Source organism: Choloepus didactylus, chromosome X (assembly GCF_015220235.1).
Source record: "Choloepus didactylus isolate mChoDid1 chromosome X, mChoDid1.pri, whole genome shotgun sequence".
Classification (NCBI taxonomy): domain Eukaryota; kingdom Metazoa; phylum Chordata; class Mammalia; order Pilosa; family Megalonychidae; genus Choloepus; species Choloepus didactylus.
Window position 1 is genome coordinate 28,645,377 of NC_051334.1, and position 24,946 is coordinate 28,670,322.

The following is a 24,946-nucleotide window of genomic DNA, read 5'->3' on the forward strand; positions in this document are numbered from 1 at the left end:
AATAAAGGATATTAATAGACAGAGGGGAAAAATATATATGACAAACATAAACCAAAGGATAAGATGGCTGATTCAAGAAATGCCTTCACGGTTATAACGTTGAATGTAAATGGATTAAACTCCCCAATTAAAAGATATAGATTCGCAGAATGGATCAAAAAAAATGAACCATCAATATGTTGCTTACAAGAGACTCATCTTAGACACAGGGACACAAAGAAATTGAAAGTGAAAGGATGGAAAAAAATATTTCATGCCAGCTACAGCCAAAAGGAAGCAGGTGTAGCAATATTAATCTCAGATAAAATAGACTTTAAATGCAGGGATGTTTTGAGAGACAAAGAAGGCCACTACATACTAATAAAAGGGGCAATTCAACAAGAAGAAATAACAATCATAAATGTCTATGCACCCAATCAAGATGCCACAAAATACATGAGAGAAACACTGGCAAATCTAAAGGAAGCAATTGATGTTTCCACAATAATTGTGGGAGACTTCAACACATCACTCTCTCCTATAGATAGATCAACCAGACAGAAGACCAATAAGGAAATTGAAAACCTAAACAATCTGATAAATGAATTAGATTTAACAGACGTATACAGAACATTACATCACAAATCACCAGGATACACATACTTTTCTAGTGCTCACGGAACTTTCTCCAGAATAGATCATATGCTGGGACATAAAACAAGCCTCAATAAATTTACAAAGATTGAAATTATTCAAAGCACATTCTCTGACCACAATGGAATACAATTACAGGTTAATAACCATCAGAGACTTAGAAAATTCACAGATACCTGGAGGTTAAACAACACACTCCTAAACAACCAGTGGGTTAAAGAAGAAATAGCAAGAGAAATTGCTAAGTATATAGAGATGAATGAAAATGAGAACACAACATACCAAAACTGTGGGATGCAGCAAAAGCAGTGCTGAGGGGGAAATTTATAGCACTAAACGCATATATTAAAAAGGAAGAAAGAGCCAAAATCAAAGAACTAATGGATCAACTGAAGAAGCTAGGAAATGAACAGCAAACCAATCCTAAACCAAGTAGAAGAAGTAACAAGGATTAAAGCAGAAATAAATGACATAGAGAACAAAAAAACAATAGGATAAATATCACCAAAAGTTGGTTTTTTGAGAAGATCAACAAGATTGAAAAGCCCCTAGCTAGACTGACAAAATCAAAAAGAGGGAAGACCCATATAAACAAAATAATGAATGAAAAAGGTGACATAACTGCAGATCCTGAAGAAAGTTAAAAAATTATAAGAGGATACTATGAACAACTCTATGGCAACAAACTAGATAATGTAGAGGAAATGGACAATTTCCTGGAAACATATGAACAACCTAGACTGACCAGAGAAGAAATAGAAGACCTCAATCAACCCATCACAAGCAAAGAGATCCAATCAGTCATCAAAAATCTTCCCACAAATAAATGCCCAGGGCCAGATGGCTTCACAGGGGAATTGTACCAAACTTTCCAGAAAGAACTGACACCAATCTTACTCAAACTCTTTCAAAACATTGAAAAAAATGGAACACTACCTAACTCATTTTATGAAGCTAACATCAATCTAATACCAAAACCAGGCAAAGATGCTACAAAAAAGGAAAACTACCGGCCAATTTCCCTAATGAATATAGATGCAAAAATCCTCAACAAAATACTTGCAAATCGAATCCAAAGACACATTAAAAAAATCATACACCATGACTAAGTGGGGTTCATTCCAGGCATGCAAGGATGGTTCAACATAAGAAAATCAATGTATTACAGCACATTAAAAATTCGAAAGGGAAAAATCAAATGATCATCTCAATAGATGCTGAAAAAGCATTTGACGAAAACCAACATCCGTTTTTGATAAAAACACTTCAAAAGGTAGGAATTGAAGGAAACTTCCTCAACATGATAAAGGCCATATATGAAAAACCCACAGCCAGCATAGTACTCAATGGTGAGAGACTGAAAGCCTTCCCTCTAAGATCAGGAACAAGACAAGGATGCCCGCTGTCACCACTGTTATTCAACATTGTGCTGGAAGTGCTAGCCAGGGCAATCCGGCAAGACAAAGAAATAAAAGGCACCCAAATTGGAAAAGAAGAAGTAAAACTGTCATTGTTTGCTGATGATATGATCTTATATCTGGAAAACCCTGAGAAATCGACGATACAGCTACTAGAGCTAATCAACAAATTTAGCAAAGTAGCGGGATACAAGGTTAATGCACATAAGTCAGTAATGTTTCTATATGCTAGAAATGAACAAACTGAAGAGACACTCAAGAAAAAGATACCATTTTCAATAGCAGCTAAAAAAATCAAGTACCTAGAAATAAACTTAACCAAAGATGTAAAAGACCTATACAAAGAAAACTACATAACTCTACTAAAAGAAATAGAAGGGGACCTTAAAAGATGGAAAAATATTCCATGTTCATGGATAGGAAGGCTAAATGTCATTAAGATGTCAATTCTACCCAAACTCATCTACAGATTCAATGCAATCCCAATCAAAATTCCAACAACCTACTTTGCAGACTTGGAAAAGCTAGTTACCAAATTTATTTGGAAAGGGAAGATGCCTCGAATTGCTAAAGACACTCTAAAAAAGAAAAACGAAGTGGGAGGACTTACACTCCCTGACTTTGAAGCTTATTATAAAGCCACAGTTGTCAAAACAGCATGGTACTGGCACAAAGATAGACATATAGATCAATGGAATCGAATTGAGAATTCAGAGATAGACCCTCAGATCTATGGCCGACTGATGTTTGATAAGGCCCCCAAAGTCACTGAACTGAGTCATAATGGTCTTTTCAACAAATGGGGCTGGGAGAGTTGGCTCTCCATATGCAAAAGAATGAAAGAGGACCCCTACCTCACACCCTACACAAAATTAACTCAAAATGGATGAAAGATCTCAATATAAAAGAAAGTACCATAAAACTCCTAGAAGATAATGTAGGAAAACATCTTCAAGACTTTGTATTAGGCGGCCACTTCCTAGACTTTACACCCAAAGCACAAGCAACAAAAGAAAAAATAGATAAATGGGAGCTCCTCAAGCTTAGAAGTTTCTGCACCTCAAAGGAATTTCTCAAAAAGGTAAAGAGGCAGCCAACTCAATGGGAAAAAATTTTTGGAAACCATGTATCTGACAAAAGACTGATATCTTGCATATATAAAGAAATCCTACAACTCAATGACAATAGTACAGACAGCCCAATTATAAAATGGGCAAAAGATATGAAAAGACAGTTCTCTGAAGAGGAAATACAAATGGCCAAGAAACACATGAAAAAATGTTCAGCTTCACTAGCTATTAGAGACATGCAAATTAAGACCACAATGAGATACCATCTAACACCAATTAAAGTGGCTGCCATTAAACAAACAGGAAACTACAAATGCTGGAGGGGATGTGGAGAAATTGGAACTCTTATTCATTGTTGTTGGGAGTGTATAATGGTTCAGCCACTCTGGAAGTCAGTCTGGCAGTTCCTTAGAAAACTAGATATAGAGTTACCATTCGATCCAGCGATTGCACTTCTCGGTATATACCCGGAAGATCGGAAAGCAGTGACACGAACAGATATCTGCACGCCAATGTTCATAGCAGCATTATTCACAATTGCCAAGAGATGGAAACAACCCAAATGTCCTTCAACAGATGAGTGGATAAATAAAATGTGGTATATACACACGATGGAATACTACGCGGCAGTAAGAAGGAACGATCTCGTGAAACATATGACAACATGGATGAACCTTGAGGACATAATGCTAAGCGAAATAAGCCAGACACAAAAAGAGAAATATTATATGCTACCACTAATGTGAACTTTGAAAAATGTAAAACAAATGGTTTATAATGTAGAATGTAGGGGAACTAGCAATAGAGAGCAATTAAGGAAGGGGGAACAATAATCCAAGAAGAACAGATAAGCTATTTAATGTTCTGGGGATGCCCAGGAATGACTATGTTCTGTTAATTTCTGATGGATATAGTAGGAACAAGTTCACAGAAATGTTGCTATATTAGGTAACTTTCTTGGGGTAAAGTAGGAACATGTTGGAAGTAAAGCAGTTATCTTAGGTTAGTTGTCTTTTTCTTACTCCCTTGTTATGGTCTCTTTGAAATGGTCTTTTATTGTATGTTTTTTTGTTTTTTTTTTTTAATTTTTTTTCATACAGTTCATTTAAAAAAGAAAAAAAAGTTAAAAAAAAAAAAAAAAAAAAACAAGGAAAAAATATGTAGTGCCCCCTTGAGGAGCCTGTGGAGAATGCAGGAGTATTGGCCTACCCCACCTCGATGGTTGCTAACATGACCACAGACATAGGGGACTGGTGGTTTGATGGGTTGAGCCCTCTACCATAGGTTTTACCCTTGGGGAGACGGTTGCTGTAAAGGAGAGGCTAGGCCTCCCTATAATTGTGCCTAAGAGCCTCCTCCCAAATGCCTCTTTTTTGCTCAGATGTGGCCCTCTCTCTCTAGCTAAGCCAAGTTGAAAGGTGAAATCACTGCCCTCCCCACTATGTGGGATCAGACACCCAGGGGAGTGAATCTCCCTGGCAACGTGTGGAGTATGACTCCCAGGTAGGAATGTAGACCTGGCATCGTGGGACGGAGAACATCTTCTTGACCAAAAGGGGGATGTGAAAGGAAATGAAATAAGCTTCAGTGGCAGAGAGATTCCAAAAGGAGCTGAGAGGTCACTCTGTTGGGCACTCTTACGCACAATTTAGACAACCCTTTTTAGGTTCTAAAGAATTGGGGTAGCTGGTGGTGGATACCTGAAACTATCAAACTACAACCCAGAACCCATGAATCTCGAAGACAATTGTATAAAAATGTAGCTTATGAGGGGTGACAATGGGATTGGGAAAGCCATAAGGACCACACTCCACTTTGTCTAGTTTATGGATGGATGAGTAGAAAAATAGGGGAAGGAAACAAACAAACAGACAAAGGTACCCAGTGTTCTTTTTTACTTCAATTGCTCTTTTTCACTTTAATTATTATTCTTGTTATTTTTGTGTGTGTGCTAATGAAGGTGTCAGGGATTGATTTAGGTGATGAATGTACAACTATGTAATGGTACTGTGAACAATCGAATGTATGATTTGTTTTGTATGACTGCATGGTATGCGAATATATCTCAATAAAATGAAGGTTAAAAAAAAAAAATGGAAACACTAGAGCAGCATTTCCTTAAGTGAATATCTCAGATAACCTTCAAACAGAATCATCTGGGTAAAGATTCCCCTGTCCCACCCTAGAACCATTAAATCAGAATTTCTGGGACTGGGGTCCTGGAATCGGTATTTTTTGCAACCCCTCCTCCCCACAATTCTTGGGCACACAGCTGGACCAGGTGCTCTATAGAATCTTTTCCAATTCCAGCCTTCCATGACCCTATAATTGTAATGGTTTATTCTTCCTATTTTGCATAATGTACGTGCAATAATACAACTACATAATGTAATTCCATACTGTAATACAATTAAAATTCTCATTTCTTCTGAATGCCTCCAAGGAGTGAGTAATGAGAAGTTTCAGAACTGTGAACCACCTGGTGGGAGAGATCTATATAGTTAAGTCAGGTTTTGTAGAACCCCTGGAACATTTTGTTGTAATTGTCTACCTTTTTTAGGGTCCTCTTGTTTCCCTCTGATCCTTATGATTATGGTGATGTACAGCTCCTTACTATCATATGATAATCCTTTTTTTAACTGTTGACTTGTCTCTTTTTCAACATGCTATCACCGTTGTCATTGTTGCCGTGGCTATAAGGTGGTGACTTCTGCTAGAAGGTCAGAAATTGTATTAGGTCTTACCAAATAAGTGAAAATCAGTTCTTTCACTCTCTTTAGGAGAATGAGTTTCATATATACTTGAGATAAAAGAGAAATTCCCTTTGTTTTCTGCTGAAATTGTCGAGGCTTCCATTAGTCTAGGTTAAGTTTCTGGGGTTATGAATTTAATTTTGGCTTCTAATATTTATTTATATTTCATAAAGACTTTATTAGTTACAAAAAAAAAAATAACCCTCAGTGAGTTCTTCCATTTGAAGGGCACTGCTTTTGTTCAGACCGAAATGTGAGTCTCAGTGATTCACTTTCCATTTCATGACTTAAAATAGTCAGTGAAATAGGAAATGTCTGTGAATTATGAAAAATTATTAGACAGCACTTCCAGGCCATCCAGAGTTAACAGATTTATTTTAAGCTCTTGAGTTTAAGAAAACTGAATGAGATTCAATCCTATTTTCTCTGTTTTATCACATTGTTATGAAAGTTCTTTAAGTTGTATACACTCCTTGAGGGCATATGCCTTTGACATCTTTGTATTTTCAATAGTGTTTTGTATACTGTAAATACTTTATGCACATTGCATAAATGAGTAAACAAAGAGATGTTATGAATAAAGAGAAAAAGGGGGAAAGTACTGTAATCAGACATCAGGTTGAAGGAAAAAGCAATAATAGTCAATTCTCCAAATACTACTCTACCTCACCCCAGCCAGCTAACTGCCCTCCTCATCTCCACCCCACCACATGCAGCTACATAATTCCTCAGACTTCTCGGTTCCGTAACTAGGAAATTCGCTAGAGTAGTGATCCATGATCCAAAATTATGCTTCCCCTTCTCTAAAAATCATACATCCTTCTCTGTTAGTACCCTGATCTGAACTCGCTCTCCTGAGGAACATGATGTGGTAAAAGAAAAAAATCACAGCAGTAAGACTGACACGGACAAGTTTACCCTCATTGGGAGTCTTTGTGTGTTTTTTAAATGATGGAAAAATACAGTGTTGTAAGCCTTAAACTTTCCCAGTGGTGGAATGTCAGGCACTGTGACCTTTGAGAAAGGCATTTTTGGACAGTATCCTGAAATCATGATCATGTTGGGAAGGTAGCCTACTTTTCTGCCTGCAAATATTGCTGGTTCTGATGTAGCCTGATTTGATTTATTTTTTTTCACTGTTTGAGGAATTTTTATCAAAGAGAGATTTAATAATCCAAACTATGTCTCCTTGCTCCAGTTATCAATTCTGTTACCTAAAGCAGCCGTGATGTTCTGAGCTAGTCCACAGTAAAGAATTAGAAAATTAAAGAAAGGAATGCTTTAAATTTTTGTATTTTGCTGAAAATTCTTTTTCCCGGGGTCTACAAACCATTTATTTGTTTTTATATTTTACTGTTTTGTTTTTTTTTAAATCAATAAGTAGTCTAGGAGTAGCAGTATGTTTGCTAGACCTGGCATTTGCTCGGCACGTAAGGTTCAAAGTTTCCTTTCCTTTTTAAATTTGTTTTATGTTTTGCAATTTTTTCACAATATTTAAGTTTTTCGATGCTGAAATATTTTTCTTCAGGAAAGCACAAGTGACTTTTCATGGTCCCTGATCAATTTTAAACAGTTGGAACACCTGTGACAGTGTTAACTGCTTTCTGGGTAGCCTCTTTAGCTTGGTTGGCTTGTAGTACACCTACAGCTTCATCAACCATAGAATGGAGACACTATGGAGGCTCAAACTATGAAGAAGTTCTGAATTATCAACTTCCAACAACATGCCAATAATTTTCCTAGCAAGGAGGTAGGGTGCATGGCTTCAATAAGAGGAAAGAACCATTCACCCACGTTTTGCTTTTGCTCTTGAGGAGGAGCACATACCAATGTGGAAGCAGTCAAAGGTTCCTGACCTTGTACTTGGACAGCAGGCTGCTGCATGGGAACTTGTGGTGGTGTGTTAAAATGTTGTGAGGATTGTGGACTCCTGAGGCATATTTATACTGTGAAATGGTATGGACAGCAGGAGTAGCTGCAGCTGCAGCAGCCACAGGACATGGACACATTGTCTGAGTTGATGTATTAGCAGCACATTGTGTTGACATGACTCATGGAATCTGTGAGAAAGCTGGTCTCATAGTACTAAATGGTGGTGTAGTTGCAGCTGGGTGGATAGCACCAGGCATATTTTGGAATGGATGAGGTCTGGCACCCTGATCAGTGCAGGGAGGCAGTTTGGCTAGGAGGGTAGTATGCAGCGTGGTTCTGAGTCTGTGGGATAGCTGCCATGAAGTAACCTAAAGGAGGTGCTGGCTGGGAGGGTTTGATTACAGGGTTCTGTACAGCTCTTACATTCACCATCCTGATTTTTTATTTATAAGGTATTATTTGTAAGTACCCTTCTTCAGAGAGGTAAGAGAGTGAAGGAGGAAATGAATAATCTCTCATCCCTTTGTCCCAGTATTTCTCAACCATGGCTGTACATTAGAATCAGCTGGAGAGCTTTTAAAAATCTCCACATACAAATCGTGTCCCAAACAAATAAGTTTCTTAGAGGTGGAATCTAGGTGTGACGGGTAGGTTCATGTGTCAACTTGGCCAGGTGGTGGTGTCCAGGTGTCTGGTCAAGCACGCATTGTCCTCAGTGTTACTGCAAGGACATTTGTGGCTGGTTAATAAACCAGAAGGCTGGTTTATTAAATCATCAGTCAATTGGCTGCAGCTGTGACTGTTGACATCAATGAGGGGCGTGTCTTCCACAATGAGAGAATGCAGTCAACTGGATTTAATCCAATCAGTCGAAGACTTTTAAGCGAGACAGAGAGGGGACCTTCACTTCTTCGGCTAGCCAGCAAAGTGTTTCCTGAGGAGTTCGTTGAAGTTGCCAGTTTGCTGCCTGAGTAGTTCATCGAATATCTTCATTGGAGTTGCCAGTTTGCTGCCTACCCTACAGAATTTGGACTTGTGCATCCCCACAGTTGCATGAGAAACTTTTATAAGATCTTATATTTACAGATATCTCTTGTTGATTCTGTTTCCCTAGAGAATCCTAACTAATACACCAGGCATCCATAAATTTAAAGCTGCCAAGTGATGAAATTGTAAGAACCACTGCTTTAAGCAAGAATGAGGAATGCAGTAGATCTCAGATGCCTACAGAGGACAAATAATTAGATTAATTAATTAAAGAAGCCATGTGCAAAAACTTGAGAACAGCAGGGTTGGTGGCAACTGGAGAGCAAAGACAGAAGCTACTGAGCTCGAACTGACTGTTGCTTTATGGGAAGGAGGGTGACTGGAGGACAGGGTCCAGTGGCAAAGCACTCTTCTGCCCCTCGCAGTGTAAACTTGGGTGAGCAACTACTTTATGATAATAATTATAGCCATCTCTTTAAGTTGTTGTGAAGATTACTTGAAGTCATTTGCATAAGCACTCATCTCAATGTTAGGCACATAACAAACATATTCTATGTGTTAGTGTTATTTTATAATGATGATGAGCCTGGAAATACCAGAGTTCCCTTGTCTTCAATAGGCCATTGATTTCCAATGTAAGGAGAGGAAAGAGAACAAGCCAGAGCTAGCAAATGGGTATCAAGAAGTTCTGAGAATGATCTTAGTGTTTTTTTATTCTTATATTTCATCTTCTTCTGTCACTTCATCCCCATCACCAGCCCCCAAGAATCTCTTGCTATCTTTATTTCCCACCATTTCTTGTTCTTTTGCATCCTTATACCTCCAGCTTCATGATGCTTCCAACAGATTAGAAGTGACATGCTACCATGAATATGTGAATTAGTAGCTATATCAGAGTTTTCTGTGCGCCAAACTACCCCAGAACATAGTGGCTGAAAACAATGACTAATTTGATTTGGGATTGCTATTCTTTTTGGGGGGGGGCTTTGCAGTTGGGGCTGTGCTCAGCTGGATGTATCTTCTGCTGGGCTCGCCCATGCATCTGTATCTGCTGTTGGTCATCAGGGCAGCTCTTAATCTGGGGGTTGGCCGACTGCAGCTGGGGTGAGAGGGATGACTGAGCCACGTGTGTCTCATTATGCAGCAACTTAGCCTGGGCTTACAGACATGATGGCAATGGTTTCTAAGCATGGCAAGAGTGGAAGAGTGGAAGCTTTTGCAGTCAAGGCTCAGAACTGATTCCACATCCCCTTTGCCACATTCTTTTGGTCCAAGGAATCCAAGACAGCAGCCCACATACAAGGGATAGGAAAACGGCTCCACTTTTGTTGAGAGCTGATGCAAAGTATTGTGAACATTTTTACAACCTTCCACAATACCCTGTTAGGAAAGGTCAGATGAGAGGAAATGAGATCAGAGTGAGGGTGATAGCATCGGACATATAAGAGGCACATTGGTGATAGGATTTGTTGAATGATGGGGTATGGGTGAGGGACGGAAAGGATTTAAGTAGAAGCTGAAGCCTTGGTAATTATGAGAATTGAACTTTGATTAACTGACATGGGAAATTCAGAAAAAAACAAGGAGACACATGGTCTTACCTATGTATTCTCTTACAGCAAAGCCCAGAGTGCACTCCTTTTCTGACATTACTTTTTTTCTATAATCATTTTCTCCCAGGGCAGTCAGGGCACGTTTTAAAATCTATTACTCGAGGACTTAAATGACAAATTATATTTTCTGTTTATTAGTTGATTCCTTCATGAACTTTTGGAATGTTAATAAAATATATAACAATATATGTAGTTAATGTATAATAATATATGTAGTTTGTAGTTCAAAAAGATGTTCCTCTAATCTCAGCTCCAAAGAAGATTGTTCAAAATTTCAAAACCAAAATATCTAACTCTAGCCTGAGACCATAGTTCATGTAACATCTCCAAAAAATCCAAGACAATTTTATGAGAACAAAACGATACACAGTGACACTTAGTCATTGTCTTTGTTTATTGAATCTATATAGAATTCTTCTCTTCCAAAAATGTATAGGCTTTTTTTGTTATAGATTTGCTCTCATGAGTATAATCTTAAATTATCTTGCTCTTATGTAAGCATTTTGTATAGGCCACTAGACTGTGAAATAAAATCAGACAAAGATAGATGCTATCCCCCTCCCCGATTTATTGTTCACAGTGATTTTGCTAAAGCAAAATAGTCACTCTTTTTTCTTTGTGATTTTTTGCCCCAGCAAGCTTTTCCATTCAGTTTGCTGCTCATTATTTCAAGATATTTTAAAAATAGCTTATTTTCCTAAATGAAAATTCTTTAATATTAGTTTATAAATACCCAATATGACTTATTATCCCAGTGCTTTTCTTTATTGATTGGTTGATTATGATTAATCTTCATCATTACTTAAAATGTGTTTTTAGAGAATTAAATAAATATTTATTATTAACAATAAACTTTTTCTCTTTTTTTTTTTTTCTGTCAAACTTGGGTACATGTTACCGGTCCTAACTGGTAGAGAGGCATGTCGCTCTGTGGAGTCTCTATGGGACACTCTAGCCTATGTCACTGGCTCAGGCACAAAGAACTATTTTTTTTTTTTTTTAAATGTGCTAATATTTATTCAATAGATTACAGTGGTTATAAGTAATTAACTAGATCTATACATAGCAACAAAGACAGAGCCCCAAACTATAAGTGAAAATAAAGAATACATTCATCTCAATGACATTTGTGTACATTCTACAAACGACAAAAAAATAGTTTCCTTATGGATACAAAGTGAAATGTAAAAAATAGATGAAAGTATACATGAACTCAATGCAAGAACTGGTTAAGGGGACTTACTTTATATCTTAATATTCTATGTCTTCATAGAAAAAGGAAAGCAAATACAACAAAATCTTAACAATTATTACTTCTGAATGGTGGGAATGTGGATATTTACTATTGTTTGTCCTTTTCTGTTATTCTTTCAAGTTTTCACTCACTTCCTCTGGTGCTCGACCACAAGCTGTTTCAATAGTGGCAGGAAATCCTGGTGGTACTGGGCACATTGAGAAACCATTCAATATTGGACTTCATATGTGATTTAAATGATGCTCAAAATAAATGTTGACTATGTGACTTTAGCCTTAACAGACAACTTTAGTATTAATCCTCATTTAAGACTAGAGTCTCAGTTTTCATTAACATGATAACTTAAAAGCAAACTCCATTTATACATAAGGATTTTTGAGGGACCAATCCTTTGGGCAAAATTAAGTTAATCAAAATCACTTTTTTCCAGCGCCATCTGGTGGAAAGAAACAGCAAACTCATCTGTACGTTCCACAATTTAACCAGTTGGTTACCACAGCACCACTTGAAATTTTCAACTGTGCCTCCTCTTTTATTCTGAGGTTACTGTATAGTGGTGCTGTTAACTGTTCATTTTCTCTAAAGCCTTCCTTAAACTGTAAGTTCATCAGCTTATAGTTTAGATAAGTAAGTGGATATTTCACCTTTATTCTCTTAGCTAAACTTATTTGCTTTCTTAGCTTCCACTACCTTGTCTTTTGCAAAACAGACTAACTTAGACTAATCATTTAGAAGAGTTGCTCTTCTATCTTCTCCTGCTCAGAGACTCCTTCTTTAATTCATTAATCAAACAATGCCTTAACTTCTGTTCCACACCAGACCATCCTGAAAGCATAACCTTCATTCACCCACATTCCAAACCAACTACAAAAAAATTCCAACAGTTGATTCCTGTAAAAAAAAAAAAAACCCTTTAGTGTCATTTTACTTTACATAAACTTATGACAGTAAAAGGTTTTCATTTAAAGGACAGAGTTTTTTTTTTTTTAAATAACATTGTCACTATAAATATGCAGTAGGAATTACAGAATAAACCGTTTTTTCTCTCAAACACCGGTTGAGATAGTAAAAAGCATACAGTATCTTACCAAGAGCCAATAAACAGGCTAGATTTTCAGACAGTAAAAAAAAAATCAATGTAAGAAAAAAGGAAAGAAACACAGTAACAAGGTTATTAATCCCTCATCTTACAACAGTGAGTTCCTTCATCCATTTACAATCCGGAGAGGGAACTGGGCAGGATGGGAAAATCACTCTGGAACATGCCAACTGAACTCAAACAAATAAGTCATTTCTAAATGGTTTTACATTAGTGTCTTATGTGGCTATGATTGCATTCAAACTTTATAACCTGCTATAACAGAATGCTGATTTAACTGTTTGCAAATCAGCACTAGCAGAGGACAGAAATAAATAAGGCCAAAGGCACTCTCTCCCTCAGAGGCTCAAAACGGTTAGATTTTGATGTAGGTCTAAACTTAGTGGGTTTCAGTCACTCCGTTTAGATGCTCCTTTAGGTTCATACAAACACACTGAACTGTGGGTTTACCTTCTTTTCCTTCTTCCAGATTTATGATAAAGAGACTAATCCCTGTATTGGGACTGACTGAAGCAATCTCAGATTTGCTCACAGTTGCTGGTAAGGAACACTTAAGGTCAGTCAGAAAATAATCAAACAGGCTTCTCATGTAAGCTCCATGACTCACAACTAAGACACTGGCTGCTAATCCTGGAGTACTGCCGTTGGAATTAAATTCGGATCTGAGGTTTTTTGCTAAAGGAAATATTTCTGCTAAAGAAGTTTCCAGAGAGTTGCCTGGTGCGCCTTGTGAGAACTGTTCTTTTTGATCTGCTTCTTCCAGGATCAACTGACAAAGATTTTCAAAAAAGACTTTTCCACGCATTTTCACCTGGTCCAGCGTCTCTCCTCCAGGTGGGGTGAAGGTAGGGCATTCCTCCCCAGCTATTTTCGCCAATGTCCTTAGCTCAGTCAGCGCCTTGCCTTCTGCAACCCCATATTTCCTTTCTCGAAGTCTCGAATCATACTTTACTGTCATATTATTGCACAACTTGCTTTTCTCCAAAATGCCATGCATGGTCTGCTTAGTCCTCGTGAGATCACTAGAGAAAGCATGAGAAAACTTGACATTTTTAAGATATATGCCAACGGCGGCTGCTTGCTTAAATCCAGTTTCTGAAAGAGGCTCATCTATTCCTTGTCCTTGAAGTACTTTCTCCTTGTTAAGTCTTGTTTCTCCATGTCGGATAACTGTCAGAGCGAAGCGAGTCATCCTCCTTGGGTCCGGAGGGAGGCAAAGCAAGGACCACAGCTCGGCGTCCCTTGCCCAGGCACCACACCGCGCCGCCCGCTCCCCCACACTGCCAAGAACTATTTATTTTTACTTCCTTATCGAGTTTCCTTGGCCTATTAGCTACTTTCACAGTACTGCTGCATAATAAACCTACCTGGAAACTCTGTGGCTTGAAACAACCATCTTTAATTCTCACTCAGGCATCTGTGGAACTGATGGGGATTGGCCAATCTAGACTGAGCTCAGCCGAGCTAGGCTCCACCGTAGAGATTGTGTCTAGGTCTGTACTGTGTGTGTCTCATCCTCCTTGAAGCCATCATAGATTTTTGAGCATGGTATTCTTTTAGGAAGATGACTCTGACAGCAATTTTTCTATTTGCCAATTTGAACCCCAGAAATTAGATATCTCAGTGTAAAAGGCAAGAAGAGAGGAAAAAGATGCAGGTATGCATTTATTGACTTATAACAGACAACAATTCCATTTTCCTTTACTATTGAATTCTTGGTTCTATTTGTGAGTGTGAGCCTGTTTCATCAATTTGTGGAATACACATATGACTCATTCTGCCTTAGTCTACATCTGAAATAACTTTAAATTATGAAAATAAAGCATCATCCATCTCAGTGTAGCCCCATATTTGGTTAAATGAGATAGTTTCCCCTCAACAAGCAGAGCAGAAGTCTGCAAAACATTTTCTTTCTTCACATATCTTAGGTCAAGTATTCTTTTTGGCATTTATATGAGTATATATTGCATGTATAGAGTATATATTGCGAATAGAGCAAAGGATGCTGGTACAATACACACTTTAAAATTGTTTTATTGCTTTTGGGTTTCACTTGTGCTGATTTCAAATGAAATATACAAATAAATATACATTTAAGTAAGGGATGTAGGCTAGATTTCTAGACTATTAATGCTGAAACTGATTGTAGAGATCATATAATCCAATGCCAACATTTGTCAGATTAAGGAGTAAAACTCAGATGTTTTGAAGGGCTTCTCAGGGGTTGGACTGTGAGTTAGTGAAAAGCCAAAAATGAAACCCAGATCTCCTGACTACCCAATAGGCTTTTTCCATATTACTGCCATACCTCCCAGGCCCCTGTCAGGACAAAATGCTAACACTTTGCAGACAAAAAAAATGACAGACAGTTGTGGCCTGAATACTGTCATTGAGGAGACATTTTTAAATGTGCTTTAATTCCTAACTAGCTTTGCAGGTACCTCAAAGCTGAGTTCATGTCCTTTGGAAGCCTTCCCCGGAATCCTTCAGTTGATGCTGATGTTTCTTATCTTTGAATTCTTATAATATTTATACATTTCAGACTGTGGATAGTAATGTCCTCAAGGATAGGAAGCATATCTTTTAATCCTTCGACACCCTTTTACAGAGATTAGGGCAGTTCTGGCTGTTTAATATTATTAATTGTCAACTCCCGCAAAAGATGACCAGAATAATCCGTTGATTGAGCAAAACCAAGTTTATTAGGTCTACTGCAGTAAGACAGAACACCATCTTGACAGTCTTGGTAGTGTGTCAAAAGGGGATATTTTAGGAGTTTCAAGCCCAGGTTGGAAAATTTCAAGGTGGATCTTGTAAAGTGGGGAAATGGCTAAGATTAGCAGAGTTTACGTAATACTGTCTTTGGACTGTAGAGACAACAGTACAAGGGTCTTAAAGTGATTAATGGTGAATTAGTCAGGTATTGATCTTGATAAGTAAAGCCCAAAGTGTTTGGTTGGTTCAGCATCTTTCCATTCAAGAACAGGTATTGCTTGGAACAAGTAGTTAAGTTATAGTTGTCTGATTCCAGTATTTTTTGTACAAAACCAGGAAAGTATGCTTCTTCCCAGAATTGTGTAGCACAGGAAAATATCAGTTCTCACTATTTAATTATTGACAGGACATCATTAGTCATCCCCCCAAAAAAAGAAATTGGGCCAACCCCAAGTTGACATGCAGGGAACATTTCTGAATAACACCGTGAAATTTGAAACCATGTAATTTATTCTGCAGGCATAATTAGCCTTGGACTTCACTGGTCTTATGCAGAGCTGGCACTGGTGGGAGGTACCATGTGAATTTTAAGGAGTAAAAGAGGTATTTACTCAGTTATCTTTCATGTGTTATTGAAACCTATTTCTTGAGTGGACTAAGTCACAAAACCTTAGTCCAATGAAGGAATAAAGGGAATGGGGGGCGCGGGGAGGGCTATTTCCAGAGCCCACCCTCTTTTCCCCTTTTGCCTGAAAAGTGAGCCTTGTTAAAACCCTCCTTTTTATAAACAGGGTCCAAAAGATAATAAAGAAGTGATTTGTTTCCCCTTTTCCCTATTGCCCTTTCCTGGGAGAAACTGATATCAAAGGCAAAGTAAGATGCCAGAGGTTCCAAATGGGTAATTGGAACTAAAGAGCCACTGCTCAAAAAGATCTTCTGCTCACATTCCACCAATTCCAAAAGTGCTCTGAGTCCTGCATATATTTGCTGCTGAATGCCAAGGTGTAGCTCATTCTCTCTCTGCTTTTCTCTCTTCATACTTTTTCAGAAACTTCACTTGCTTATTTCATATTTTTTATCAGCCCAAAGTGGTTATAACTCTTCTACTTGGCTCCAACTCAACCATAGGCACCTGCCCATCTGCCACACTAAAATCCAGTGGCAGTGCTTAGTTATATACTAGTTAATTTCTTAGAGTATCTCCAAAATGAAAACACAATTTTTTTCTCTTGAGAACCCTCAAACCTCAGTTTGAGAAAAACTGCCCTAGATATCTACTTGTATATACCTGCTTATCTTTTACTATACAAACATTCATTCATTCAGTAAATATTTACTGAGTACCTATTATGTCTCAGGTACTGGACTAGGCACTGGGAATTCAATGGTAAGCAGCAACTGATAAGGCATCTGTCCCTATGGATTTACAATCTAATGGATTAGACTTTCTTTGAACCAAAATTATAATAATCCAGGCAGCTAGAGACAGGGTCATATTTGTATGCAGCATGGAGAGCTATAGGACTGAGAATGTGGAAGCTAATGAGTCATTTGCAAGTTAGAGTAAAGTATTTTAACTATTCAAACAGTCTCACATCTGCAAATCAGAAGCTTGAGTTGTTTATCATCACCATCACCCTCGTCATTGTCAGCATTTTGTGGAGGGCATAGCTAAGACCAAGAATATAATTTTGGATCTTGCGGTTTCTTAGTAGAGAACACATTTTCAGAGTTGGTCTTTGGCCCCCACTGTGATAGAAGGAAGGATACGAAGAAGTGGAAAAAGAGCATATAGAGAGAATTGGGAGAGCAATAAAGGTAGGCTTGTCTTCTGTCTTTTTTTTTAAGGGGTAAGTGCCTGGATATCATCTAGGTGAAGCCCTGACAGATGGTCAGAAGTTGGCTGATGTCTGGCGAGTTACATTAAAGTAAAACCAGGCACCAGCTGAGTTGCAACATAAATAATTCAATAGAATGCTTGTGCATGTTAATCAATACCATCAGGTCTGATTATTTATGCTATTTGCATTCACTGTTGTTCAGAACAAGGCATGGTGCCTGTACTCAGGGTCCTAAAGGAGAGATACCCTGAGAATAATTTATGACATCCAGGGGAGTCTATCCCTGCGATTCAAAGTGTGGTCCTTGAGCCAGCAACGTGGACATCATCTGCAGGCTTCTTAAGCATGCAGGATCTCAGGCCCTACCCCTACTGAATCACTACTTGAATTGTAACAAGATCCCCAGGTGATTTGGAAGAACATTGACGTTTGAGAATCACGGGTCTAGTAAACTGACTCTCTTAGTTCTCATGTTGCATTTCTAAGCCATCAGTTCTATCCAAGGGGACCCTTTCTTATCTCAGTTTATAGTGTTCCCTGGGTTCATTGTGTTTCCCTGATTCAAAGTCAGTCTGTAAAATCATTCATTCATGCAATCTATTCATAGGTATTGAGCATCTTATGTGTCAGGTCCCTGCTCTAATGCTAGGGGTAGGGGGGTGTTCTGGTCTGCTAATGCTGCCATTATGCAAAACACCAGAGATGGATTGGCTTCTATAAAGGGGGTTTATTTGGTTGCACAGTTACAGTCTTAAGGCCATAAAGTGTCCAAGGTAAGGCATCAACAATCAGGTACCTTCACTGGAGGATGGCCAATGGTGTCCAGAAAACCTCTGTTAGCTGGGAAGGCATGTGGCTGGCATCTGCTTGCTCTCAGGTTGTGTTTCAAAACAGTGCTCTCCAAAATGTCAGCGGTCAGCTTCCAAGGGCCATCTTCAAAGTGTCCCTCTTGGCTGCAGCTAGCTCGCTCCTTCTGTCTGAGCTCTTATTTAGTGCTCTAGTAAACTAATCAAGGCCCATGCTGAATGGGCAGGGCCACCCCTCCATGGAAATTATCTAATCAGAGTTATCACCTACAGTTGGGAGGGTCACTCCTCCATGGAAACAACCTAATACAAAGGTTCCAACCTAACCAACACTAACACTTCTGCCCCCACAAGATTGCATTAAAGAATATGGCTTTTTCCAGGGGACATAAGATATACAAACCAGCACAGGGGATGATCCAAACAGGCCATGTCTTTGCTTTCATGATACTTTTAGTCTAGTGTATTTTCCACAGGAATCCTATTTTCAGATATTCTTTTGCTCTCAGACCGTTGGTCCTGAATTTTGGTTCAAAAAGTTTGCAGTGTGACAGACAATACATAGTTCATTGCGGTGAGGTTAGAGGAGCAGAATGTTTGAGTCAGATAGGACTGGGTTACCATCCTGGATATACTAAGGCTTACTAGCTGTGTGGTCTTGGGAAAGTTCATTTCTTTGATTCCATTTCCTAAGCTGTAAATACCATGAGTCACTTCACAGAAATAAATAAAATTATGTGTATTAAATGTCTAGTAGAGTCCCTGAATTAAGATACTCTCAAATAAATTGGAGGAACAGTAACACTGGCTGTTATTATTAGAGGTTATATGAGAAACAGCATGAAATTATTTGAGGCTAGTTCATCAAGTTCAATGAAGCCTTTATTGGATATAATGAAATTACAAACCTTTTAGAAATGAGCAAAAACGTCTAAACAGAAGTAGACTGATGCTGTCTGAAGGGCAGCGATTCTCACTCCCTGTCTCCCTTCCGCCTCTGAGAAGGTGAAGTTGGGAGGGTCCAGGATTTAGAAAAGGTGCTGTGCTGACCCTGCCCCCATGTTTCCTGCGAAATCCACAAGCACAGCTGAAACTCAGCTCTTCAAGGGACAGCAGTGTCACTCTAACTGATTCTCCCCTGCCTGTTGACATTGTAGAGGGCTCATAAACACAGGCTCATAAAAAGTTCATCCTCCAGCTTCACTCAGAGGTCAGGGATTCTGAGAGAGCCTGGGAAGCCCGTCCTTACAGGAGCCAACATGCCCATTACCTGCCAGCTACTGCATGGACTGTGACATCTGACCCTGACCACACGTATCACTAACCCCCACATGGCTTACACCTCCCCATGGCTACTGCGTGGACTATGATGTCTGACCCTAACAGCACTGCTAACCCCCACATGGCTTACCCCCTACTATAGCTACTGTGTGGACTGTGAGATAAGACCCCCTGACCACACGTATCACTAACCCCCACATGGCCTAACACCCACCATGGCTACAGTGTGGACTGTGAGATCAGACCCTCTGACCACACATATCACTAATTGCACATGTCCTAACCCCCACCATGGCTACTGCATGGACTGTGAGTTCTGACCCTGACCACACATATCACTAACCCCAAAAGGCTTACTACCCGTCCATGGCTACTGTATGGACTCTGATTCCTGACCCCTGACCACACATATCACTAACCCCACATGGCTTACCTGCCCCCACCATGGCTACAGTGTGGACTGCGAGTTCTGACCCCTGACCCCACATATCACTAACCCCACATGGCCTACCCCCCACCATGGCTACTGTGTGGACTGTGAGTTCTGACCCTGACCACACATATCACTAACCCCACATGGCCTACCCCCCACCATGGCTACTGCGTGGACTGTGACATCTGACCCTGATCACATGTATCACTAACCCCACATGGCTTACACCTCCCCATGGCTACTGCGTGGACTATGATGTCTGACCCTAACAGCACTGCTAACCCCCACCATGGCTACTGCGTGGACTGTGAGTTCTGACCCTGACCACACATATCACTAACCCCACATGGCCTACCCCCCACCATGGCTACAGTGTGGACTGTGAGGTCTGACCCCTGACCACACATATCACTAATTGCACATGTCCTACCCCCCACCATGGCTACTGTGTGGACTGTGACATCTGACCCTGACTATGCATATCACTAATCCCCCCATGGCTGACCCCTACCATGGCTACTGCATGATCTGTTGTGTCTGACCCCTGACCACACGTCTCACAAACCCCTACATGGCTTACCCCCCCCCCACATGGCTACTGTGTGGACTGTGATGTCTGACCTAGACCACAGATATCACTAACCCCACACGGCTTACCTGCTACTTCGGCTTCTCACACCTGGAATGAAATCCTCTGAAGTGCTGTCCTGGGAAGTATCCAGGAGACTACGTTTTGTGCTTAAGCCACAGCCACAAGCCAAAATAAACAATTTTTACCAATCAGGCCTCTATTTACCCACACATCAAAATCTTTGTAATGACTAATTCTGTGGCATTACCCACCCTGAAAGCTTTCACCTAGGGTGGACACTGGAATATGAGAAACCCACAGCCAGGACACGAGCCTCCTGAACTTCCGGGAGGGGGTGGTGATGGGGGTGCTGTGGTGTGTTTGATCAGCTGAAGGTGACTCTCCATGGGCAGTTGCTGCGGAGAGGCCTGCTTGCTCCTCAAACCAACAGAAGAGAAAGAGCTGAGCTTGGTCAGTGTGAGGAGTGCTCCATGGTTCTCTAGAACAAATCTCTAATTTGTGAAATGAACATCATGACAATGAGCTTTCTGTAAATACGAGGTCCTTGCATGTTTACAAGCACATATTCCAAAGCACCCTGAGCACAGCCCCGACACTATTTCCTCCATTGTGGGGACACTTGTGAGGAGGTGAAGGCCACACTGGTCCTTTTGCTTTGACAGATGGTGGAGAGAGCAGAGAGAGGGTGTGTCCCCAGGCAGCAGGGAGCAGCGAGGAAACCATGTGTGGACTGTCTGGTTCCCTGACCTAACTCTGCCTTCTCCCTCTGCATGGCACTCTTCTGTCTCTCCACAAGGTCCAACAGGGTGTGGTCTCCAGCACCAGGGCCCAAGGCTCCAGCAATCCCAAGAGAACCAGGCCCACTGCACCTTGGGAAAGTACGACTAAGCGTACAGTGTATACAGAAGAGCCAGATGCAGCTATTCATTAACAGTGTGCTGTGTGCCTCACACTGGCCTAGGCAGCAGATTACAGGCACAAGTCGAGTTAATCCTTACGAAAACCTGAAGATGGAAGAATGTATTAGCTCCCATTTTACACCTGAGGGAACTGCTGCCCAGAGGGAAGAAATAAATGCCAAGATGACATGTCTACTGCATGGTGAACTGGGATCTCGAACCCGGGCGGCCGTCTGGTCCCATTGTTCAGGTCACTAGGCAGCCTCTGGCCAGCCCTTTACGAAGTGGCCAGAGGTGAAGAGGTGGTCCTCAGACACATGATGAAGAGGAGGAAAGCTCAAATGTTGATGCTCACAGGGGAGGGCTTAGTTTTCTACAACAATTGACACGACGCCTATTTCTAACTTAACATAGCACATGAGAGTGTTTACATGAATTGTATGTTCTTTGGAGTCTATCATGTAGGACATAATTTACCTAGAATATACTTCTATCTCTCTAAACATGTATTCATCCACTCATAATCATGTTGCTTTATCAAATATTTGTTCATTAGACAGACTTGGTGTTTCATCTAAGAATATGTTTACAGTGGAATACATTTATAAATAAGTCCAGTAGTATTTAAGAACCATAAGAATTGCTTGAATTTCATGTTTTAGGCCAGATAGTAGTTCTTATATAATATTCCTATTTAATTTTACCTGAGTTCACAAGGGAGGATAGAAGGATATATTCCAAAGGAAGAATCAAGCACCAGTTTATAATCCCTGTCTTGCCCTTTTTGGAATGAGACAGGGTATTAATAATAAAATCAACATGACAATTCCTTTTTTATATATTTCTTTGTCCCCCCATCACAACTCAGTCTTCATGTAAAGCCTCCACTCCGTTTAAGTTCCTGCCACCCCCATTGTTGTCACTTTCTGACCCTTAAACATTCCCTATACTGAATAAAGCCTTTGGCACCTCTGTCATGGTCTTCAGCTCCACTCCAGTTACTAACATCAGTCTGCGGACATCAACATGCCAAAGAAGTCCCCAGCCAACACCCTCACAAGGCCTCGATTTCCTCAGATACAATGAGGAAGTCATCTCTACCCCACCACCTCAGCCAGCTATCCCCACCAGAGCCACTCTCTGCACTGTCACCATTAAAAACTGCTCCTCCCTGAAATCCCTGGTTCAAACACCCCACGCTGCCCACCACCTTCGATCCCTCCAACTATCTATGAGATATTTCCCCTTGGATGTCTCACAGACACCTCCCACTCCAAATGACGGATACAGAGAAGAGTTAGAAGCATGTTCTTGCTTTAAATCGTTTAATACCAGTTGCTGATACCAGCAACAGACACCTTCAGCTGTGAGCAGTATTGGCATGGAGGAGGCCACGTGGGTCCCAGCTCATCAGCAGCTCTTCTCAGATGGGCGTATCTGATCGATTACAGCATCAGATGCTTAAAGAGAAGACTTAGTTGTGCGTTGTTCCGCACGGCCTTTTCCACGTGTTCTGGGGTGATGAGCCTCTTGTGGCTTTTGCTGGCCCTCTTGTATGCCAGCTCCAGGATGTCAGCCATCACATAGTCCAGTATTGCCAGGAGAAAACCAGAGGTGGATAGATCCAGGCCCTGGGAATAGGCACCTTGGGGAAGTACGACTAAGCGTAGAGACCCCTCAGAAGTGGATCTCTACATCTTCTCAGGGTTTGATGTTCCAACCTTTGGGAACAGGAGAGAATGGGCCTGCTATGTCTGTTGGCACTCCGGCGGTTGAGTTTTCTGGCCATGTTACCTGTGCTCCGAAGGCCTTGTCCTTCGTTGTCACACTAGCCTGAGCCTCTCAGTCCTGCCCCCTATATACCAGTACTCCAGCCTCCCATTGGTCAGGAAGCAGCCTTTGTTGACACCATAGCCTTTTGGGATGTCATCGGTGTCCACGAGGCCCTGATCAGGTCTGGGACTAGACATGGTGGCAGAGACTTAGTCATCTTTACCTTTTGACTTAACTTCAACATTGTATAAATAAATGTATTTCAATAAGATAAGTGCCTTGTGTAGAAAATGCCACTCCAGATTATCTGAGATCTCACCAGAATGATTCTTCACTTTATTTCTAATTTTGTCATGCCCTTGATTAGTCTCCTTAAAGTAAAAGAAACAGTAGATTTTCTGTATTTCTGAAAATGTTAAGGATTTTTGTTTATTTAAATACTGTATTGTCATTTTGATTAATAGGTATCCAAGATACAAACATTCATGTTCTCAGGTACCCATGATCCTATCTGACCTTTTCCTGGTGACTTGATTTTTGTCTTCCCCAAATCAAGGCCTCAATGAAAGATGGAGTTTAAAAAGCAAACTTTCCCATTACCTTTTGCACCTAAAACTCTCTTTGATACTTTTCAGAGGGCCCCTGGAAACTCATAAAGATTCACTCTTTTGTCTTATGGAAAGAAATGTGCTAGAAATAGTAAGTTTTATTTATCATATACTATGGACGAGTTTCATATCAGAAGAGGTGCTAGTCTTTAAGAACTACTCTGAATCCAAATATGTCATGGAATCATCTTTTGTGAATGAATGAGAAAGATTGTTAGGAGTTTTGATGATCTATTTCAATGATTATAATCAGATTTTCAGATACAATAATTAATTAGTTGTTTAAAAATAGTTTTGTGAATATAGTTCATATCACTAGTATGTTTTTGAAAAATTATTTGTTTATAGAGATTTTATTTTGCACAGAATCTTAGGAGTCAAGAATCTCAAATTCTTTCAGCTGATAGATGTGTTGTTAGCTGAACTTAAAAACAGTCATAGGCACTTTCAACCATTTTTTCCAATATGCAAATTTGTTGAAATTTGACTAGTCAATTTCTGTTTCACCTGAGGTGTAGTGTACCAGTTGTTCTTGCAATCTCACCAGTTATATCTTTCACAAAACCCCCTGAAATTCTTTTGTAGAAGAGTTTTTAACACTTTAGAGTTTAAAAATTCTGTTTCCAAAGTTTTAAATGTGTATATATGGGAGTTTTAAGAGATGGCACTAATCGTTTTTCAGCAAAATCACATAATAATGGAAATGTTTCCAAACATGCCATTTTCAAATGTTCTCTATAGTAAACTTTCTTTTTTCAAAAAAGTTATGTTCTCAATGTTAAAGTGAAAACTTGACTTTGAATGGACATAGTATGTGTCATTTATTGATTGATTTAATATCTTTATGAAGTAAATTACTGACAGACAAGGCAGACAATTTTGGACACCATCATTTTTCATTAAAATAAAAATTATGTAGGTTATGTTTAACAACTCTTTGAAGGCTTATTGGTCTAAGAGATTTTCATGGTCACTTCATTTAATTGCAGATTATCATAAAGAATTTACAATTTAAGGTAATGAAATCCATAAATCTCCTTACCTGGACAATATCTCATAATATACTAAAGTTACACAGATGACTGAGGGCAGCACAGTCAACCCTTTTCATTTTTCAAACTTCTATTTTCCCTCCAGATTGCTGGTGTGATGTATCTTATAAGTGTTTGACTTGGACTGAATGAGGATCAGAATCAATCTATATATGGAATATTAGTAAAGCTTTTATTAAAATTTTGATAAAAATAAAGAAAAAGAAAAGTTCTAAATATTTCCTCCTTATACCCCAGTGGATTGAC

The 24,946-nt window shown here is 39.7% G+C and overlaps 2 protein-coding genes across 2 annotated transcripts in view; one reads left to right on the forward strand and one right to left on the reverse strand.

Moving 5' to 3' along the window:
- IL1RAPL1 (interleukin 1 receptor accessory protein like 1) overlaps window positions 1–24,946 on the forward strand; it is a 1,449,662-nt gene that overhangs the window by 994,039 nt on the left and 430,677 nt on the right. The window lies entirely within an intron of this gene.
- LOC119522901 (fructose-2,6-bisphosphatase TIGAR-like) lies at window positions 11,999–13,924 on the reverse strand. Its single transcript, XM_037821604.1, has one exon. It carries the CDS (start codon window positions 13,890–13,892, stop codon window positions 13,080–13,082), a length of 813 nt encoding a protein of 270 aa, XP_037677532.1. The 5' UTR covers window positions 13,893–13,924; the 3' UTR covers window positions 11,999–13,079.